Below are 18,513 nucleotides of genomic sequence, written 5' to 3' on the forward strand. Positions count from 1 at the left end.
CACACACACACACACACACACACACACACACACACACACACACACACACACACACACACACACACACACACACACACACACACACACACACACACACACACACACACACACACACACACACACACACACACACACACACACACACCGACTCCTCACTCCGACACACACCCTCAAAATACCCACATGTCCGTGCAGCGGAAGTTTTTAAGCAACCTTATCGGAAGCTTTATCTGAGTGTGAGATGTGCTGTAGAAAGACAGGTCAGAGGGGAGCGCGAAGCTGCTGCAGGACGGAGCATTAGGGATATGAAACACATGCCAGGCCTCTCATGTTCAATGTAGTTGACAAAGACGCAGATGATCTTACTGTAGGCCTTTTCGTTGTATCCTTTTGCAGCATTAAGAACTTTAAACTTCATGTTGCAAATTAATAGAAAGTGTGGAATTAAACTTAAGACCGGGGGGAATCATTCAGGGTTAAAACCTTCCCCCCCCCAATCTCTCGTGCCCTCCCCACTTCAGTGCGTTTACTTTATTTCGCACAATTATTACAGCGAGAGCCAGGCCAGTGTGTTGACTCTTACTGTGCACGAGACCAATTTTACGACCATTCATCAGCTCGCGAGGCGCACAAATAGTCTTTAAGAATATAAACACCATCGCTGGGTCGGAGACAGGGGGACCCATTTAGCCCGTGGCTGGGCTAAACGCTGAAGATAAAACAAACGATAATACTGTCTGTCTCCTGTGACCGTCTCCACACGCATTAAACGCAAGTTTAGTGCTAACAGTGCGGGGAGACACACTTGGAGGTTATGCGTCATTACGCCCTGTTATTACTATTTTACTGCTGTTTGGTGGAAATAGTTCAACTTTTTTTATTGTGACTTTATAAACTATTATTTGAATGCTCATCGTTATCATTTCGTTTACTTATTTTTTTTTTAAACCCTGCGCGTGCACATGTGCACGCATGAATGGTGCACCATTCATCACATAGTGCATTTGTCATCAGAACTTTTTGTTTCGTAAATGGACCAAAGTTCAAATTAAAAGTTGCAAAGCAATACAACTGGCTTAAAGGTGGTGTAAAATATGACACGTCTTTAGATTAAGCAGCCTGCAGCGTGGGTGGGAGTATTAGTGTGTGCAGGTTTGTTGTCGTCTGTTATCACGTCCTGATAACGAACACGGTGGCTCCAGAATCTCTTGGAGACAGACAGCAGTGTGTTGCTGTTGGTTTCAGGTTCCGTGTTCAGGACACAACCTGATGTCTGCTCCATTTCCCGTCGGAAGGGGGGGCGCAGTCACGGTGGACCCCAAACACACTCACGTGCACAATTAGCGTTATCAGAGACATTAAGTTAATTCCTCTCAGCAATTTAAACAATAGCTCTATTGACTTTATTTTTAAGACTATAAACTCGAAGCTTATCTGTAATAATTCAGAAGTGTTGGCATTGTGCTAACTGTAAATTAAATACATGTTTTGTTACAAAGATATTTAAAATCAAAGTTCAATCATAGTGACTTTAGGCAAAGAATTGTGTTCATGACAGTTGAATAAATAGCAGTGATTCATATAGGCCTTACATACCAGACATCTTTTTACGTCAGGAAATTAGGGGGAGGATGATCTGTTCCATTTAGAGGATCTCACTGGCTCCCTCCTCCTCTTCCTCCTCCTCTTTCAGGGCGAGGAGAGAGAGGCCAAGAGAAAAGTTTGGAGACAGAGTTGACATTCAAAATGCACACTTCACTCACGATCAGTCTACTCCATCAAACTAATTCTTAAATACCTAAATATTACCAGGAAGGAGAGAGGGTTTGTTGAGTCTTTTTGTTGCCTAAATGTGACAGGTTAATAGGTTACTTTTTTTTAAGTTCTTGGCCATGTTTCCCAGCCCCAGCACGTCTACTCCCTTCTCTGTAAAGGATATATTAAACCTGGAGCAAAGTCATGATGCTTTGGTGTGTTCTCTGGATGCCCCATCTCGTCTGGACTGCTGCACCGTGCCGACATCCTCGTCCACCTGCATGCTGGCCCGGCTGAAGCAGGAACCTCTCCGGGACATGTCGTCCTCAAACACTGCCGGATCGCTGTTTGGTGAAGACCCGCACGAGCCCAGGGCCAGCAGAGGCAATGCTCTCAACTTTGCAAATACATATTATGGGAAATCTCTCATGGAGTTGGATTTAGTGAAGGACGGACAAACCGACGTGTTTCAGGCGAAAAGAAGAAAAGGTGAGTTAAAGGGTGGACACAGTTTGATTTTGTAGGCCTGCATGCGCAGAGTATAGGGCCTGCAGGTTTGTGTTTTTGATTTGCAAAATGTTCCATATTTTAAAAGCTCTAAGATCTAGAGCAATAAGGTTAATGTAGGAAAAGCTTTAACGCTCGCCTTGATTGTGGATTTTGAGAAATTATGGACATATACGAGATGAAAGTGGTTTGTAGGATTAAAGATGTGATTTTTGGAATTGTGAAACTTCTGAAAAAAAAACATTTTAAAAAAGCTGTATGTCAAATGTGTCACACGTTTTTTGTTTGTGATACCAAAATGCAAATATATTTTCCAATGCCTTCGCCGAATGCGCAGTAGGCTGACAAGAGACATTTAGCGACCAAATCATGTTTAATATTAAATGCCAAATTAAAGATAGGCATCGTTGTGTTTTAATTATTGGTTACATTATTATTTTAGATCTTTTTTTTTCTTCTTTCAAATAACATAGGCCTAGATGTTAAGTTCAAAATAATCCATCTTTAGTGATGAACTCTGTACACGCATCTCTGGAAAAACTCACACCTGCAGATAAAAAGGTTGTTTGAAACATATTTCTCTCTATGGTATTCAGGGGAGTTCGGTCCTTCAATTGTGGAAGATATTAAACCGGAGGATCCGGACCGGCCCAAGCCGCGCAGACGCCGGAAGCCGCGCGTGCTCTTCTCGCAGGCTCAGGTGTACGAGCTGGAGCGCCGCTTCAAACAGCAGAGGTACCTGTCCGCCCCGGAGAGAGACCACCTGGCCGGAGTCCTCAAATTGACACCGACACAGGTGAAGATCTGGTTTCAGAACAGGAGATACAAGTGTAAGCGGCAGAGGCAGGACCAGAGCCTGGAGATGGTGTCTCTGCCGCCGCCCAGGAGGGTGTCTGTGCCGGTGCTGGTTCGGGACGGGAAGCCGTGCCTGGCGGCGGACACTGCGGCCTACAACCCCTCTTACAGCATGGGCCATATCAACCATTTCACTTATAACAACTATCCGGCCTTTAGTAACTACACCGGCCCTGGCTGCAACACAAACTATACCTGTAATTACCCTCCAGCCACAATGCAGGGATCCAACAACAACGGGAACTATATGAACTTTGGTGTGGGAGACCTGAATAATGTCCAGAACTCTTTCTCCTCTAGTAACGGAGTTTCTTCGTTACACGGCATCAGGACGTGGTGAAAGAAGTGCTCGTATTCACTTAAAGGGAGAGTTTTAATGCATGCGTTTTAAACGTGTTTACGAGTTTGTTTAGCTTCTCTTATATTAGGCTAAATAACTTTTTTTTGACTAAGAAGTTGACATTTTATTTATTTTAGTAAGAGCACATAGTCTTGTAGTTTGAGTGAAAATAAAAAGTACAAGATACATTCATGTAATATTTCTTTTCTTCTAAAATCCACAACAACTCTCTATAGGTCTGTTGGTATTCTTCTTTGTTTTACACACGGGGTAAATCCGACTCTTTTTTCAATGGGCAAATGTGAAACATACAACCCAAACTATATGTAACCATGTAAGCAAAATATGTTATTATCACCTGTTACTATGTCTGGTGTTGTGCTTTTTTTTAAAAAGTGTATTAATCATTGGCTTCTCTTTTGGTGGCTCACACTTGTATAAATGAAATAAAATACAAATAATAATAACATTAAGGACCCTTGTATATGTGCAGCCCACATATGGTTTGTGTCTCGATAAAAAGTTCAAGTGGCTATTAGGAGGCTTCCTTCAATATGTCTCTACGAGGTGAAAAGGTTGTTAAAGTTTAGAATCTTTACAACCTGCTGTCAGACATGCATTCAGTCTCAAATCATGTTTTAAGCTGCTGGGACACAGACAGCTGTGAGTCATGACCTTGACCTGCACTACAGGATTTTAAATTGTCATCCTGATGATGAAAATACTGGAACAACAAACATTTGGATTTTCATAAACTGTTCTATGTGGAAAAGTTGTATTTATTATTCTGGCTGAAAACCATCCGGAATGATTTTTCTCGTCAATATGTGAACTCATTAAGGTGCGACCTGATCCAAGTTATTTATCTAGTTTAGGACAGTGTATATGATTCAGCCTTTTTTTTTTTTTTGTATGTATTAGTTTTATGGAGAATTTGAGCGGATGTACTTGTTCTGTAGAAACAGTAAAACATGTACTGACATAAACACTGAGATGAAGAGATGCCTTCTACAGACTTTAAAACATGAATACAGATCTCCAGAGACTGTCTGCTTCTTGTGTCTTAGCCTGAGTTTGTCGCCACGTACACTCCCATGAGACCCAGGTCCACTTGTCTAGATACAAACCAAAACACTTGATTGACACTATCGCAGTGCTAAATGCAAGAATAGTCCAATTTGCTTGACAGAGCGCCAGAGGCCTTGTTTAAGTGAGTGGTTCTATGAACAGACTGCAGACTGGCTCTAACCCACTGCCTCCACTTTACATGAGTAAGAGATGCTTAGGCTTCTCTCAGGACTCTCCACACATGCTCATTTGTCTTCGCGCTCTTTGAAAGAATAAACAAACATACATGTGAGAAGATGTGTCAAACAATTAGCCAGAACATTTGGAATTTATTCATCATCAACACTGACAGCATCAACATATATTTTACATTATGCAAATGCCAGGCAGTTTCAGAAAAGGGGAGCAAGGTCATGTATCTCATCTGGACCCCCCCCCCCCTCTCGAAGGTGTTGAAAAGGCAACGTCAGATAACAACGCCACACAAACCTAAAAATATCCCCTCCCTCACCCTCCACCCACACTGGAAAGGGAGAGGGAAACGGGTCGGATTAATCTGCTTTTCCGGGTCTTATCTGAAGAAAGGCAGGGATGCATGCTGCTCTATCTCTGCCAGCGTGATCGCTGCCATAGCTCCTCGGAGATTTTCTGCTCGGCTGCCGACCTGAGCCAAGCTCACTCGGGCAGAGATGGAGTGAAGTGTGCACTCTCTTGTAGTGTTGTTTATGTTGAACACAACATTAGGACAAGGCGAAATTGCACATGTATAAGTAGATGTGCTGACCTGATGATTAAGCTGTTGAGCTGCAAACTCAGTGACTGCAGTATATTGTGTCAAATGCTATTCCCCATAAGAGTTATTATAGCGCTATAATTAGTCTGACCATAATGTTTAAGTACAAGGTCGTTAATAACAGTTAGAGTCACAAGACAATGATTTTTTTCAAAACAGTGTTTGAAAAGAGTGGAATATATGATGGGACCCTTCTCTGTTAGAAACCGGAGATTGTTCAAATATTCAGCCAATAATGAGCTTCCTCTTAATCTGCAGACATCACAGATCAGAGAAAACAGTACTTTGTTCCCCCACAAGGAAAACAACAACATAGACTAGACAACTATTACTGTACATAATAGTAATTCATTGAATTCTTAGCCAATCAAAGCTGGTTGTTGAACTACAAGTGGTCATTGCCTCTTTTTTTTTTTTTTAAATCATTATGATATTATATATTATTTGGTTTACTTTATTTATAAGAACCAATTGTTTGCCCTTAAATTAAAAAGAGTATCTGAGCTGTTGATGGATTGTAGCGAAGAAAAGATTTATCTTGGTAATCAGTCTCCTTTATATTGAAACTACGTTAAATAGTTTTATCATAAATCAATTTCATTCAAGTGATTTCAGTATAAGCAATGCACAGCATTGCTGTCACACAACAAACCTTTATGTGGTTAATGTAATTGTTTGATAAATGAAACACTGTTTGAAACTATAAGACTTTGTAGGTTTATATTCCTCTCTGTGCAACATTTTCCCCCCCAGCAGCATCACAGATCAGCAGAGTGAGCCGTCCACATTCCTCTGAGCGTGTGTAACTTGTGGGTCATGTGACAAGCAGCATTCAAAGTTGTTTACGTCCTTCAGGCTGACTATGTAAAGAACTGTTTGTGGAAAAGGAAGAGTCCTCAGAAGGTACCTGGTCTACAAGAAGGGGAACAGCCTCTTCTTGAGGATGTAGAGGACGGTGGCGAGGAAGAGTGCGAGCGCCAGGAAGATGAGCAGTTTGTCCGTGAGCTCTCGGCGGTTGTACTTGGTGATGAGTTTTCTCCCGAGCTGGATGGTCCCCGTCATGGCCTTAAACTCATCGTTGGTCTCTTGGACTGTCCGTGAGGAGGTCGCTTTGAACAGAAGAGAAAATGAACATAACTCACAGTGTTACCATGCCAACTCAGTGACCCAGAAGGAAGCGAAAAGAGAACACACTTTTCAGTGGTTTCCTTCCTTTACTAACCCAGTGTCGTTATGGTCTCCTCGCTCTGCTGAACCTGCTGCGCCATCATCCGGCTGATGCTCATTAGGTTCTCTGTGATGTCGCTGGATGTCTGAGCCATGCCCTCTTTGTTCATCTTTCTGAGAGAGAGAGAGACATCAAATGAATAAACATGTTTTTCTAGTACTTAAGGGGTTTGTAAAAAAAGAGCTAAACTATATTTTTTAAAAGGTTCATTTTCAGATTACACAACAACAACAAGGACATTAGGCTGTTTCATAATGCTTGACATTTAGCTGATCCTGATGAGTCTAGTTAGAGAGACTTCTTTAATCTGTAGAGCTCAGCTCTGTCAGCTCACCTCTGCCTCGCAGTACTGTCTGTTCCCTTAAGAAGGGCCTGTTTCTCCATGTTGTCTATGGACAGTTTGCTTGCAAGGTTGGCTTTCCTCCAAACGGTCTGGTTACTGCAAAATAAATTGGAAAAATTAAAAAAAAAAGAAGAAGCATATGTATGTATGTATGTATGTGTGTGTGTGTGTGTGTGTGTGTGTGTGTGTGTGTGTGTGTATATATATATATACATACACACAAAATATGACTGTAATGCATGTGCAGCAGCCAACTATCATGTTTCCATTCCACAGTTTTTGCAGTATTGATAGCACAAGGCATGCAACACGACACATTACACATCAGTTAAAGATCATAATATTATTTTTTAAAACTAAAGACATTACCTGAGCATCTGCTTTCTGTGTCCCTCGACTTGAGACATCAAATTTTGCTTGTCAGACTCTTTGTCCTGCTCCATAGCCATCTGCTCCAAATCCTATCAAATAAAATAACACTGTTATTTCTTTCTATACTGTATGTCTGGTATGCACACATACACAAATAGTGTTTCTTACCTGAATACGCAATCTGAGATTGTGAAAACTCTTTTTCACATCTGCGTTCAGTTCCGTTAGCTGACTTTGAGGGCCTTCACACTCATTAATATCCTGGTGAGACATCATATCAGGGATTAAATAAACAGTGCCAAGTTGTAACCTCATTTGTGTCATCATGTTGCTGTGATTTTTGACTGCAAACACACTTCTAGATACGTGTTCTGACAGGCCAAGTGTCAGAGAAGAAATAGCTCTGACCTTACAATAGACAAGAGGTGTATCTCATCAAGTGGGATTAATCTGCCAAAAAGACCCCCGAAGTTGCTCGAAAATAAAAGCTGCTCTTGGTGTTCTTTGACAATTAATCTGACAATCATTCTTTTTCATTTTCATGAATGCTGATTGTTTTTAATCATCCAAAAGAATCAAAGAAAACATGAACATATCCCCATATCACTTCCCCACTGTCCAACAAATCAGATCCATCTTTTAAAGCTAAAAAATAAAAGGAATTAATGGTAAATAGATTAAAAAAATGTAGGTGCTTTTTTTTTTGTTCTTAAGAATTGACTCAACACAACAATCATAGTTCCTAAAATATTATTTCCATACCTTGTTCTTAAAGTTAAACTTTGAGCATATAAATTGACCAATTAATAAGACATTTCAAATATTTTTGATTTATTTATAATCTTTTCATATATTTTGAGATATGTCAAATTATTTCGTAATCTAAGATCTTGAACAGACTTTCAGTTTCTATGTTTCCAGTGCAAAGACATTAGGAAACTCTTCCTTGTTTTAATTGAACAAGTCTAAAGAGGTGCAGCTACGTTTATCCACCTATTTCCCTCTATTAAATCCAGTTCTGGTTTCCCACCTGATATAAACTGTTTTAATCACTTGATCAGTAGCTTTAGCAGTCTGTTTCCACGTTCTTACGACAATAATAATAAGGCTGGTGGCAGCTCAGCAGCTGACTGGAGACACTCAGCAGATCTGTCAACAAGACGATTCTCCTCAATGTCAAACACCAAACATGAATCATAGTGAGGCACAAACTATTGATCTTAACAAAGACACACACGTACCTGGATGAGAGCCTTTATTTCCAAATCATATTTAAGTATTTCTTGTTCACATATTCGGACGTGGACATCAATAGACGCCATGTTGTCAACGTAGTCGGCTACGGCAAGCAGGAAGCCTGCTTTTTCACTTCGATTTTCGATTTTGGCCAACGCGTGTGGGTAAATGGTGCTTACACACAAAATACATATGCTGTGCAGAAATATGAAAAGAAACCACACAAAACATATACAAGTTAGTAAAACATGTACAGTTTGATATTGACTCAGCAATTATTTACAAACGCTGAAACAAAGCAACCAAAGATGTTCTTTTATATGAACACCACTATGAAGCATATTGTGTGTGTGTGTGTGTGTGTGTGTGTGTGTGTGTAAATATTAGTTACATGTTAAGGCAAAACTAAAAACAACATGTACAGACCAATGAAGTTCAGTATTTCTTTATTAATTTACAGCTTTGATGAGCATTTTACTCATCACTAATATTTCCAGACAAGAAGAGATCAAACACAACACACATCAACTACTCATATGAACAACAGCAACAATATACATTAAATAGAAACAGACAAACACCAAGTGATGGTTACTTGTGTTTCGGAAAAAAAGCACAGTCGGTGAGATTTCCCCGATGTCCTTTGGAAATTGTTTTGTACACAAGGCACCAAGGTGGACACCACTCAGTGGGGTCTGAGTTTAAGGCAATTCAGAAGGAATGATCTCTGCATGGCGTGAGGAGCAAACAGTCATTGGTATGAAGCAGCAGGGGGGGTCCTCCTCTGCAGACAAAATGTGTTTTATGAAACATTTTAGAGGAAATAAAGTGCACTGTCTTTAAGAGGCACAGTGGTCAGAACTTAATAACAAATGTGGATTCAATACTCTCTGATTTCAGCGGTACAAGTTCACCTGCATGACGGAGTGCTGGATCTGTGAATTAAGGCCAGTGATAGTTCAGGTACCAGATGGTGTCAGTGGACAGAGCAGGTCCAAAAAGAGGGTTGAGCTGAGCCAGGATTGCGATTAACCAGCTGTTTGACAGAAAAGACAACATGGTCACATATGGAAGATAAATCCTAAATAAACCATCCTGAGGGCCAATTTTACATCTACTGTCACTAAAATGTAAAATGTTGGTCAATGACTTTTTTTCATAAGTAAACATCCAGTTGCTTAAGAAGTCTTCAAAACATGTCTTGATTGTAACACTACTGCACTCTTTAGAGCCTCTGACATGTAACATGACTCTTCCTGCTGCTCTCCAGTGTCAATTATTAAACACAGTATGCAAGTATCATTTGGAAATGAATCAAAACTCCCAAAACAAGCTTCACATTGAGATAGTAGTCCACACAATAAATAAAGAGCAACCAAATACAATAAAACTCTTCAGTGATACGTGTTCATAATAACAAAGAGGAAATAGTACTTTTATTGTTTACACTGTTCATCATATGAACTGCAATAAGAGAAACATCAGAATTGATTCATTTCCCAGTTATTTTATGTATTTACCCGCATGTCTATAAAACGATCACTAAAGAAAATGATCCCTTCAGTTGTCATGATTTTACTTCTGACAGATATAAAACTTAGAAGATGTGCTATTAATCATTTGACAAAAACAATAAAAAGGACATGTGTTGCTGTTTTTAACAATCTCACAATTAAAGGCCTTTAAGATTTCTACAAACATTTCTCCAGTGTCGGGAGCTGGATTATTTATACCAATGTTTTTTGGTCTGGAGTTTTCTCTTCCCCTGTTGTCTCTTCTTCAGTGTTCAGTAAACAGACTAATGTTTATTTTCTTCATGTTGAAGACCCGATTCTTGCACTTCCTTTGTTATAGATTGCTCATGAGCCATTACTAGACATCATGTTAAACTAGAACACCTCAACACAATGTTAACACAATCCTTTCTTGGTAAGTAGATGTACTGTGCATACGGAGCGACACATTTGTCCTTGATAATGGTGCACAGAAAACACAATCACAATACTTACAAGAGGTAGCAGCAAACTGCAGTCAACACCAGCATTGTGATGATCACTCTGTGGAAACAGGGACAAACACTTTGAAGCAGGTTTCTTTACTATAACTATAATTATTCATCAGGTTTCTTTACTATAACTATAATTATTCATCAGGTTTCTTTACTATAACTATAATAAAGATAGATCACAGATCAGTCAGGGACATGCAGCAGCTTGAACTCGTGATGTGAGTGACAAACTGGGAAATAAGGGAAGTGGCATTTGACACATTTTCCATGTATTAAATCTATTTACTCTCGAGTTGATGTGTATAAATAATAAAAGAGCAATTTAACATTTAAGTAAGTGAATAATGTCAGCATTCAAGCTAACATGACTGTGTTTGTAGTACAGGAATAGATAAGTCAAATTAGCCTCAGTTAGCTAACACCAAACTTTCATTAAACATCGACACACATTTCATTACAGACTTTAAAGTCATTACATTTTACAAGTTACGTTGCAAAAGTTCTGCAAGAAAAACTTCTCAACTTGCACCACATGACAGTCACGAGAATATGTGAAATATAAACTTTGTCCAAGCAGCTAAAGGCTAAAAGGGAAGCTAACAAACCTACCCTCTGTTTGGCCCTTTGGGGATGAACCAGGGCACGACTCCTCCGATAATACCCCAAAACAGAGTCATCACCGACATGGCGATCACGAAACCGAGTTCTGCCATGGTGGTGTGTTTGAATCCAGGAGGAGATCTCACGACAACTAACTTTTAAATTAAGAAACTTTCGGTAAAAGTCCTCCAGCTGCGAGAGGATCCACAAGTCGACAGAGGCAGCACGTATCACATGACCACCGAGGGGAGAGGGAGGAACCAGTGAGGCACTGGGAGGAACCATAGACTGTAAGGAACCAGTGAGGTGCTGGGAGGAACTAGAGAGGTACTGGGAGGAACCACACTCCGTCCTGGTAGTGTTAAAAAGACTGTAACATAACTTTATTCACAGTCTATGGTTGTTTTTCAGTCCATTAATTTTAATCCAGCATTTTTCTTCATGTTTTAACTTAAACATTTGTTGTTGTTGTTTTTGTGTCCAGCACACTAAATGTCTCCTTCCAGAGATTTGTTTTATTGTCCAAATGTAGCCTACGTGAACATTTTTCTTTTCTAGGCTAGGTAAAGATTACATTTCCAAGTTATAAATGTACTAAAGGGTTTTGGAATAGTAATAAAAGTGTGTGGTAAAAATAAAGAGAATTGCACCTATTGCTTCTTTCATAAGCAAAAGAAACATGAACACCACACCTCTTTAATCAGGCCAGAAAACTGTGCAAATTTTAATTTAATAATGTATCATAAACACTACTTACAATAAGTTAGGGATATTGTGAGATCCTCAGCGGGTTTTATACATAAGGTTTTTGTTTCACTTCAGTCATTTTTGGGATAGGGAGGCAATTGTATTAGAATGATAAACACACCTCATTGTGTTTTCCATGTAATGGTCTCACTGTGTACTATGCACATTTCATAGCCTACTGGGGCCAATACCAAAATTGAATGTGGCATCAACTTCAACATTCTGGGGGTATAAAAAGCTGGTATTGTCAGCAAGTCATTTCCAGTTCATCATTCAAGCAGCCATGAACACACAACATCACTTAACGGACGAGCAGCGCCACTCAGTGTGTCTCAAAGTTTCTTCAGTGGCAGACGTAGAACTACTGGCAGTATTCGTGACAGACCCAGGAGTGATGGACCGCAATAATGACCAGCACCTAAGGACCTATGCACTCATACACCGTCATGCTACTACCACACAGCTGCAGGCCCGTTCACGAGAAGTACGAGGGTACGAGGGCTTCCAGACAAACAATTCGCAATCGACTCCACCGCTTTGGCTTTGAATGCCAGACGACCGTTACAGGTGACTCCACTGACACCAAGACACCGCTGTGACCGTTTGGAGTGGGCACAAGACCATGTGACCTGGAAAATGCAGCAGTTTACCGTTCTGTTCACTGATGAGTGTCGGGTCACCTTGCACCGAAATGATGGTCGCCAGCGTTGCTGGAGAAGGCAAGTTGAGCGATACGCCGAGGTCAACGTGGTCCCCAGGGTTCACTTTGGTGGAGGAGGTGGAACAGTCTCGGCAGGCATCACCAGATCGTAGACGGCCCAGTCACTGCACGTTCTTACCTCAGAGACATCATAGAAGAACCCATCATCATTCCTCAATTCCACCAGCACACTCCCAACTTTCTGTTCATGGATGACAATGCTCCACCACATTGTACCAGCTTGACTTCAGGAAGTGGGAGTGCCTCATATGGTAAGGCCAGCAATGTCCCCTGAACTGAACCCCACAGAGCACGTCTGGGACCAGCTGAAGCAGAGACTGGATGCTCGGACCCCGAGTGGAACGTATTGCCTCAGAACAACATGAGGATTGTTAGGAGCATGCAATGTTGCTTTCTAAATTGTTGGGGTAATAAATATTGCACTAATGAAAATGGTGCTTCTCATTCATTCATAGTAATATCAAATGGAACTATTACTTATTACATTAAAATTCAGACCAAATAGGAAAAACACTCATGTAAAAAATATCTCTAACTTATTGTGAGTTGTGTATATGAAAATATATTTTAGAACTGCAGATGTTGAAGTTAGGTGTCTGACTCTGCACCGATCAGTGACAGGTCCCGTGTCATGTTTATTTCAAATTGACACATGCTCCTGGGTCTATTGAAGGGCTTATCTACTTAAAACCTAATATTTCTTAAATATTTTTATGTCAGGACTCAAAGAATAGGATTTAGAGCCACCAAGCTCAAAATACTGTCATTACATTCCGGTAATGACAGATACGTGCATTAATCTCCGGAGAGAAGTCCTGTCAGCACAAACACCCGTTAGTTTTAAAAGATACTTTGCAGATACATCTGAAGCGGTTGTTTAACTAAATGCACAGCATTAGGATGGTTGTTTGTGCTCTGAACAAACAAGTCGCAAAAACCTGATATTGTCTGTAATAAGTGATGTCAAACGATCTTTTCCTACTTTCTGGCCACATCATTAAAGAACAACGCTGCTCTAAGGATGTGGCCTTCCTGGCTAGGCTTCTGGTAGGCATGCGGCCATATTACCTGCCAAGGGAGTTTACACCCCCTCCTCGGATGACTCTGCTGCAGCCCGTATCATCTTATTCAGTCTTGTACACATTAGTCTGTCTATATTTTTAGTTAATTGTTAATATTTAAATTGTAGAGAGAGAGCAGTCTGCTGAAGGTAAATTCCTCATGTTAAACATACCTGGCCAATAAAACTAATCCTGAACTCATCCTCAGTGTGGTGTCTCAGCAACAGACATCACAGCTCCAGCCTTTTAGTCTCACCTCTGGAGACTTCAAATCATGCTTCCCCGTCTGCCACTCTCCCTAACTTCTTTCAGCAGGTTGACTGCCACACCAGGGAATATAAAACTTTGGACTTACTGTATGCAAACACCAAGGCTGCATACAGATCGGGTTGGATGACACTCATCTAGCTGCTGCACAGATCAATAAAATGTATCCATATCCTTAAGAATGCATGTTTGGAAAACAAAAACCTTCGAATGAGCAAACAACTAAAACATGAGACCGACAAAATGAACTCCATTTATACAGTTTATTGATAACAAAAGATCAATTTCACTCCTGCATCTTCTCAATGGTCTCCTCCTTGTATTTGCCCTTCTCCTTTCCATCAGCGCGAGACTTGGCCTTGCGCTCCAGGATCTTCTTGCGGTCCTTGTCCAGCTTTAGCCTGGTGATAACAACCTGCAAACATCAACAAAACTTGGTTAACAAGCCATGACACGTCTCCTGTCAATGGTATCAATCATGTTAAATAAATAAACAAGTTTACTTTACAACTTATAGCAAATGTTCCAGTTTTCATGTAAAATTCAGCAACGGATACTGAACAGCCCTCAGTAAGTTAGTCACAGGTGCAGTACCGTCTGTAAGACTGACATGGTAACAGCTCTCCTGTTTTATTGCCACAACTATAAACGTGTACGTACGATTCAAATATCCTCAAACAAGGCAGTCTTTAATTATAGTTCACAATGTTAGTACTCCAGGTATTGTACAGGAATGTCATAGCTTTCTGAAACTATTGAATTAAAACCTTGTTTCTGTAAAATGGACCTGTTCCGTTAAATACTGTTTGTGATGAAAAAAATCCTCCTAATCCTCCACTTAAAGTAGGAAAACTTTAGTTTGCTTTCTGAGTTCAAGAGTCACTGAGCAATAAAACATGAGCTGTGCAGCACTTTCCTCAGTCCTGTCTGGAGACCGTTTTCAATATATATTCAGAGCACATTTACTTCCAACAGAATCTTATAAAAACATATACAAGACCAAAAAAAAAGCAGCAGTTGCATTATGGCCTCAATAAACAGGAACATTTAATGTTTGGGTTGAAAGCTCTTTTCTCAGCAGATATGTTTGATTTGTGATATGGGTCAACATTAAGTGGGTGCAATAAATGTGTAGGCTCATGTCCAGGTGTGACATTCAGGATCTACCAAACATACACTAAAATCTACAGGTTACAGAAAACGCATCAAAATGGACACATTTTTATTCTAAACATCAGGGTGTGCAGAGTCATGAAGGCAGCAGGTTCACATACAAGTGATCTGCTTCATGTTCAAATACTTGTTAAAAATCACAAACTCCTTAAACTAGATGCCAACAGATATCACCTATGACTCCAAGATGAATGAAGGCAGTATTTCTTCTTCAAATGGCTTCAAACACTCAATGTCCACTTTTGTTCAGTTATTTAGTTGATCAGTTCCCAGTCATACATTTAGGATGTTTCTGTTTCTCATGGAGAAGTCAGTTAAAATAAAAAAGAAAGCTAAGGCCTTTTAAAGAATACAACTCTTTTCAAAACTAAGCTCTCCCATCCCAAGACAAAGTTTAACTTCATTTTCTTTAACATGCCCCACAATCAGTCATGTTTCGATGCTCCTTATTGACACCAACACCTGAAGATAACTATTCAAGAAATCTGAACCAGCAACTAAATACAAGTTGGTGCTTCAGGGTACAAGAGCAGAAATTATATTAAACACTGATATGCACTTTGTGTTTGCATTACACATGATGCCTGTAAATATTAAACTAAAGACACATCTGATATAGTGCAGTTTTATGAAGACCAAAAACAGCCTCAAAGAAAAAAGTTAAAACACCAGTTCATCCAATGTGATGGACGCAAAATAATAAAACCTAGAGCTCGCCTTTCACATACTCTACATTTAGACGAGTTTGTTTTCAGAGTTGTTTCAAAGCAACGGTGAACACGACATCAGCTCATTGCTGCTTAAATCCCATTAGAAAATGTTAAGGACATCAGCCAAACACACATTCAAGTTAAATAGAAGAAACACAGGACAAGCGCTCCTTCAGATATAACAATGACACTACAGGTGTTAGTCTACACAATACACAGCTTTATGTGATCTACATCCACAGACTGCCAGTGTAGCCTAGAAACATTTACGTTAAGTCACTACACTTTCCACTGAGACGGCTGCACTCGTGCCACAATCTACACTGCATTCAAAGTTTCATCCAAAAGGAAACAGGACTTTGTTGAAGTCTAGTAACCCGGGTAATAACCCTCCCACAGACCAGGTGTACGCAAAAGTTTCTCACCTTGCTGGGGTGGATGCCGACATGGACTGTGGTTCCGTTGGCCTTCTCTCTCTGCACTCGCTCGATGTAGATGACATACTTTTTCCTGTAGACTTGGACTACTTTGCCAATCTGTTGGCCTTTGTAGTGTCCACGGACAACCTAATTAAAACCACAAAAGCAAGATTAGTATATGCTGCACATTGTCATTTTACTACAGTTATTTATTGTAACTGAGACTGGTGTACCTGGACTTCGTCATCTTTGCGGATGGGCATGGACCTCACATTGTACTTCTGTCGGAGCTCCTTGGACAGAGGGGAGGACATGATCTTCCTCCTGATGTGTGAGGGGGCATTGAAGTGCCTCTTGCGGTTCTTGCGGCGGGAGGAGGTTACAAATGGATTCAGCTTCATGATGCTGTGAGAACACAATACACTTATTTATTAAAACATTACTACAAGCTTTACAGGTGTCAAGATCAGTTTTTATCTTACATAAATAATCATCCTGTTAGCGTGTACATCAATGTCATCTGCGAGTTAGACACGTCTGCACACCTGGACTGAAACTCACCGATATGAACAAAAATAATGGGGTATAGTGTAGTACAATAAGCATAGAATTATCAAATCAGCCACTTCAGAGCTTTCACGTCCACACTTAACTGTAGCAGGCTGGTGTCTTGTGTAAAGCTAAGCTAGCTAGACGACGCTACTCAAGTTAGCACAACATTGATGAGAAACAGGCGTACTAAACAGTGTGACCGCAAGAGTATATAGTCAAAGATATATACTTAGAATAAACTCATTAACAGCAAAGGAAGTAACTCGTATATCGTTTGCATCAGGAATAATACACGTTCAGTGTAGTTAGCCGACATGCGGATACTAAACGAGCTAACATGGAGACGAAACATCGGGGTGTTTAAATTATAATCTATCATCAACATGGTTTCAATATTCACTGAGTTTTAATCGTGAGTGTGTATTCTGGGTGTTTGGGCAGTTAAGTGGATACACATGGACATTACAGGAAGGATGGATAGTGATAACTTTAGTGAAATTATTCGTCAGGAATTCTTACCCTGCCGTTTGCTCCTCTATGGCCGGCGGAAAAGAGGCTCTCAGAGTACTTCCGCTGGCATTAGTTCACAACCAAGTCTCGCGATATGTCGGCGGAAAATGGACCAAAACATTCAAATAAACAGATTTCACTGTTAAATAAAAACACAAAAACGTGCATGTTGCCACAAAGCATTTTATATATTCGGCTACTTCCGTTCCGATTCTGGGTGAACTTTGTAGTTGTTTTATTTTTATCTATTTTTACCTGAAGTTAGCATATTAAGTGTAGCACTATCCTTTTTTTTTAAGCAAGACTAGGCTATTTAAAAAAACCCCACTACCCAACCCAAACCCCAAACTTCTCACAGCCTAGATATGTTAACTAATTTATTTTGAGTGTGATGAGGGGTTTCCCACTTGGTGTCATACAACATATAACCACAAGATGGCGCTAAACCCAATTAATCAATGAAGTGCAGAGCAGTTTGAAACAAGTTTTGTCTATGATTTATCAGCTGCTGGTCTGTTCACTAAACTGTTCTCTTAGATAGGCTTGCCAGCAACTTTGGAGAAGCAAATGGCTGTGGGAAAGCCTATATTACACTGGTACAATTATGAAACGTGAATTCCACGTAGGCCTAAACTATAGCCTATAAATAAACAGCATATTTTGGTCATAGCCTTGAAGATGATCGAGGAATAAAAATGTGTTGTCATCAGCTGTAATTGCTGCGAACAAACGTGCCCGAAAGGAAGAGCCTGATGATGACATCGGCAGAGCACACATGCACTGGTCCATGTGAGAGGACAGAGGAGGCGACCCCTGCGTCCTGCTCTCACTCAAAAACACACACACACACGAAGTGAACTATACCGACGAGGAAGCGGAGGCTGCGCTCACACCGTGTGCTGTTTCATCCCCGGAGCTCGCTGCCTGCGCTGTCTGTCTGCCTGCTCAAAGTGATGCTGTCATAGCCCCCTGCGCCGCGGACACAGATCCTCTCTCCCCTCCCGCACATCCCTCTGGTTCCTCTCTGGCGGACTGTCGCGGCAGCAGTGCGGATGTGGAGCCCGCAACGTAACGCTCTTCAGCCGTCGGAAAGCATTGGAGAAGAAGAAGATGAAATGTTTTTCCCGTTATCTGCCGTACCTCTTCCGCCCTCCGAGCACCATCCTGTCTTCCACTTGCCACACCGAAGGTAGGGTGGGACGCCGATGAGGCTGTCAGGGGGGGCTTTGAGTTGCTTAGTACTTTGAG

The 18,513-nt window shown here is 40.7% G+C and overlaps 5 protein-coding genes across 5 annotated transcripts in view; 2 read left to right on the top strand and 3 right to left on the bottom strand.

Moving 5' to 3' along the window:
* Nucleotides 1-1,892: 1,892 nt before the first annotated feature.
* nkx2.5 (NK2 homeobox 5) lies at nt 1,893-3,533 on the top strand (the record flags this gene model as incomplete). Its single annotated transcript, XM_079352992.1, has 2 exons — nt 1,893-2,244; nt 2,859-3,533. 2 exons carry the CDS (start codon nt 1,893-1,895, stop codon nt 3,455-3,457), a joined length of 951 nt encoding a protein of 316 aa, XP_079209118.1. The 3' UTR covers nt 3,458-3,533.
* Nucleotides 3,534-4,834: 1,301 nt separating this feature from the next.
* On the bottom strand, nt 4,835-8,741 carry bnip1a (BCL2 interacting protein 1a). The gene is made up of 6 exons (XM_079352335.1): nt 8,503-8,741; nt 7,430-7,522; nt 7,259-7,350; nt 6,881-6,985; nt 6,541-6,659; nt 4,835-6,427 (listed from the first exon to the last, which is right to left on the bottom strand). Exons 1-6 carry the CDS (start codon nt 8,581-8,583, stop codon nt 6,231-6,233), a joined length of 687 nt encoding a protein of 228 aa, XP_079208461.1. The 5' UTR covers nt 8,584-8,741; the 3' UTR covers nt 4,835-6,230.
* A 185-nt stretch (nt 8,742-8,926) lies between these two features.
* atp6v0e1 (ATPase H+ transporting V0 subunit e1) lies at nt 8,927-11,396 on the bottom strand. Its single transcript, XM_079351546.1, has 4 exons — nt 11,115-11,396; nt 10,507-10,554; nt 9,412-9,533; nt 8,927-9,279 (listed from the first exon to the last, which is right to left on the bottom strand). Exons 1-3 carry the CDS (start codon nt 11,216-11,218, stop codon nt 9,440-9,442), a joined length of 246 nt encoding a protein of 81 aa, XP_079207672.1. The 5' UTR covers nt 11,219-11,396; the 3' UTR covers nt 8,927-9,279; nt 9,412-9,439.
* Nucleotides 11,397-14,150: 2,754 nt separating this feature from the next.
* Nucleotides 14,151-17,414, bottom strand: rpl26 (ribosomal protein L26). Its single transcript, XM_079352565.1, has 4 exons — nt 17,275-17,414; nt 16,437-16,608; nt 16,210-16,350; nt 14,151-14,316 (listed from the first exon to the last, which is right to left on the bottom strand). Exons 2-4 carry the CDS (start codon nt 16,602-16,604, stop codon nt 14,188-14,190), a joined length of 438 nt encoding a protein of 145 aa, XP_079208691.1. The 5' UTR covers nt 16,605-16,608; nt 17,275-17,414; the 3' UTR covers nt 14,151-14,187.
* A 611-nt stretch (nt 17,415-18,025) lies between these two features.
* The window catches only part of ppp2r2ba (protein phosphatase 2, regulatory subunit B, beta a), a 45,414-nt gene continuing 44,926 nt past the window's right edge, over nt 18,026-18,513 (top strand). Inside the window, exon 1 of the mRNA XM_079352554.1 lies at nt 18,026-18,454. Within this exon, the coding sequence (XP_079208680.1) occupies nt 18,376-18,454 (79 nt within the window). The 5' untranslated portion in view covers nt 18,026-18,375. The remainder of the gene's footprint in view (nt 18,455-18,513) is intronic.

Source organism: Symphodus melops (genome assembly GCF_947650265.1).
Source record: "Symphodus melops genome assembly, chromosome: 9".
NCBI lineage: Eukaryota > Metazoa > Chordata > Actinopteri > Labriformes > Labridae > Symphodus > Symphodus melops.

Coding starts and splice junctions, on each gene's coding strand:
- bnip1a (XM_079352335.1), bottom strand. CDS start 8,583: ATGGCGTCTATTGATGTCCACGTCCGAATATGTGAACAAGAAATACTT. Junction 6,986..7,258: donor CACAGAAAGCAGATGCTCAG/GTAATGTCTTTA, acceptor TTTATTTTGCAG/TAACCAGACCGTTTGGAGGA. Junction 6,660..6,880: donor GACAGTACTGCGAGGCAGAG/GTGAGCTGACAG, acceptor TCTCTCTCTCAG/AAAGATGAACAAAGAGGGCA.
- atp6v0e1 (XM_079351546.1), bottom strand. CDS start 11,218: ATGGCAGAACTCGGTTTCGTGATCGCCATGTCGGTGATGACTCTGTTT. Junction 10,555..11,114: donor CCCAAAGGGCCAAACAGAGG/GTAGGTTTGTTA, acceptor CTGTTTCCACAG/AGTGATCATCACAATGCTGG. Junction 9,534..10,506: donor GCAGTTTGCTGCTACCTCTT/GTAAGTATTGTG, acceptor TCTGTCAAACAG/CTGGTTAATCGCAATCCTGG.
- rpl26 (XM_079352565.1), bottom strand. CDS start 16,604: ATGAAGCTGAATCCATTTGTAACCTCCTCCCGCCGCAAGAACCGCAAG. Junction 16,351..16,436: donor GCAAAGATGACGAAGTCCAG/GTACACCAGTCT, acceptor GGTTTTAATTAG/GTTGTCCGTGGACACTACAA. Junction 14,317..16,209: donor TCGGCATCCACCCCAGCAAG/GTGAGAAACTTT, acceptor TGATGTTTGCAG/GTTGTTATCACCAGGCTAAA.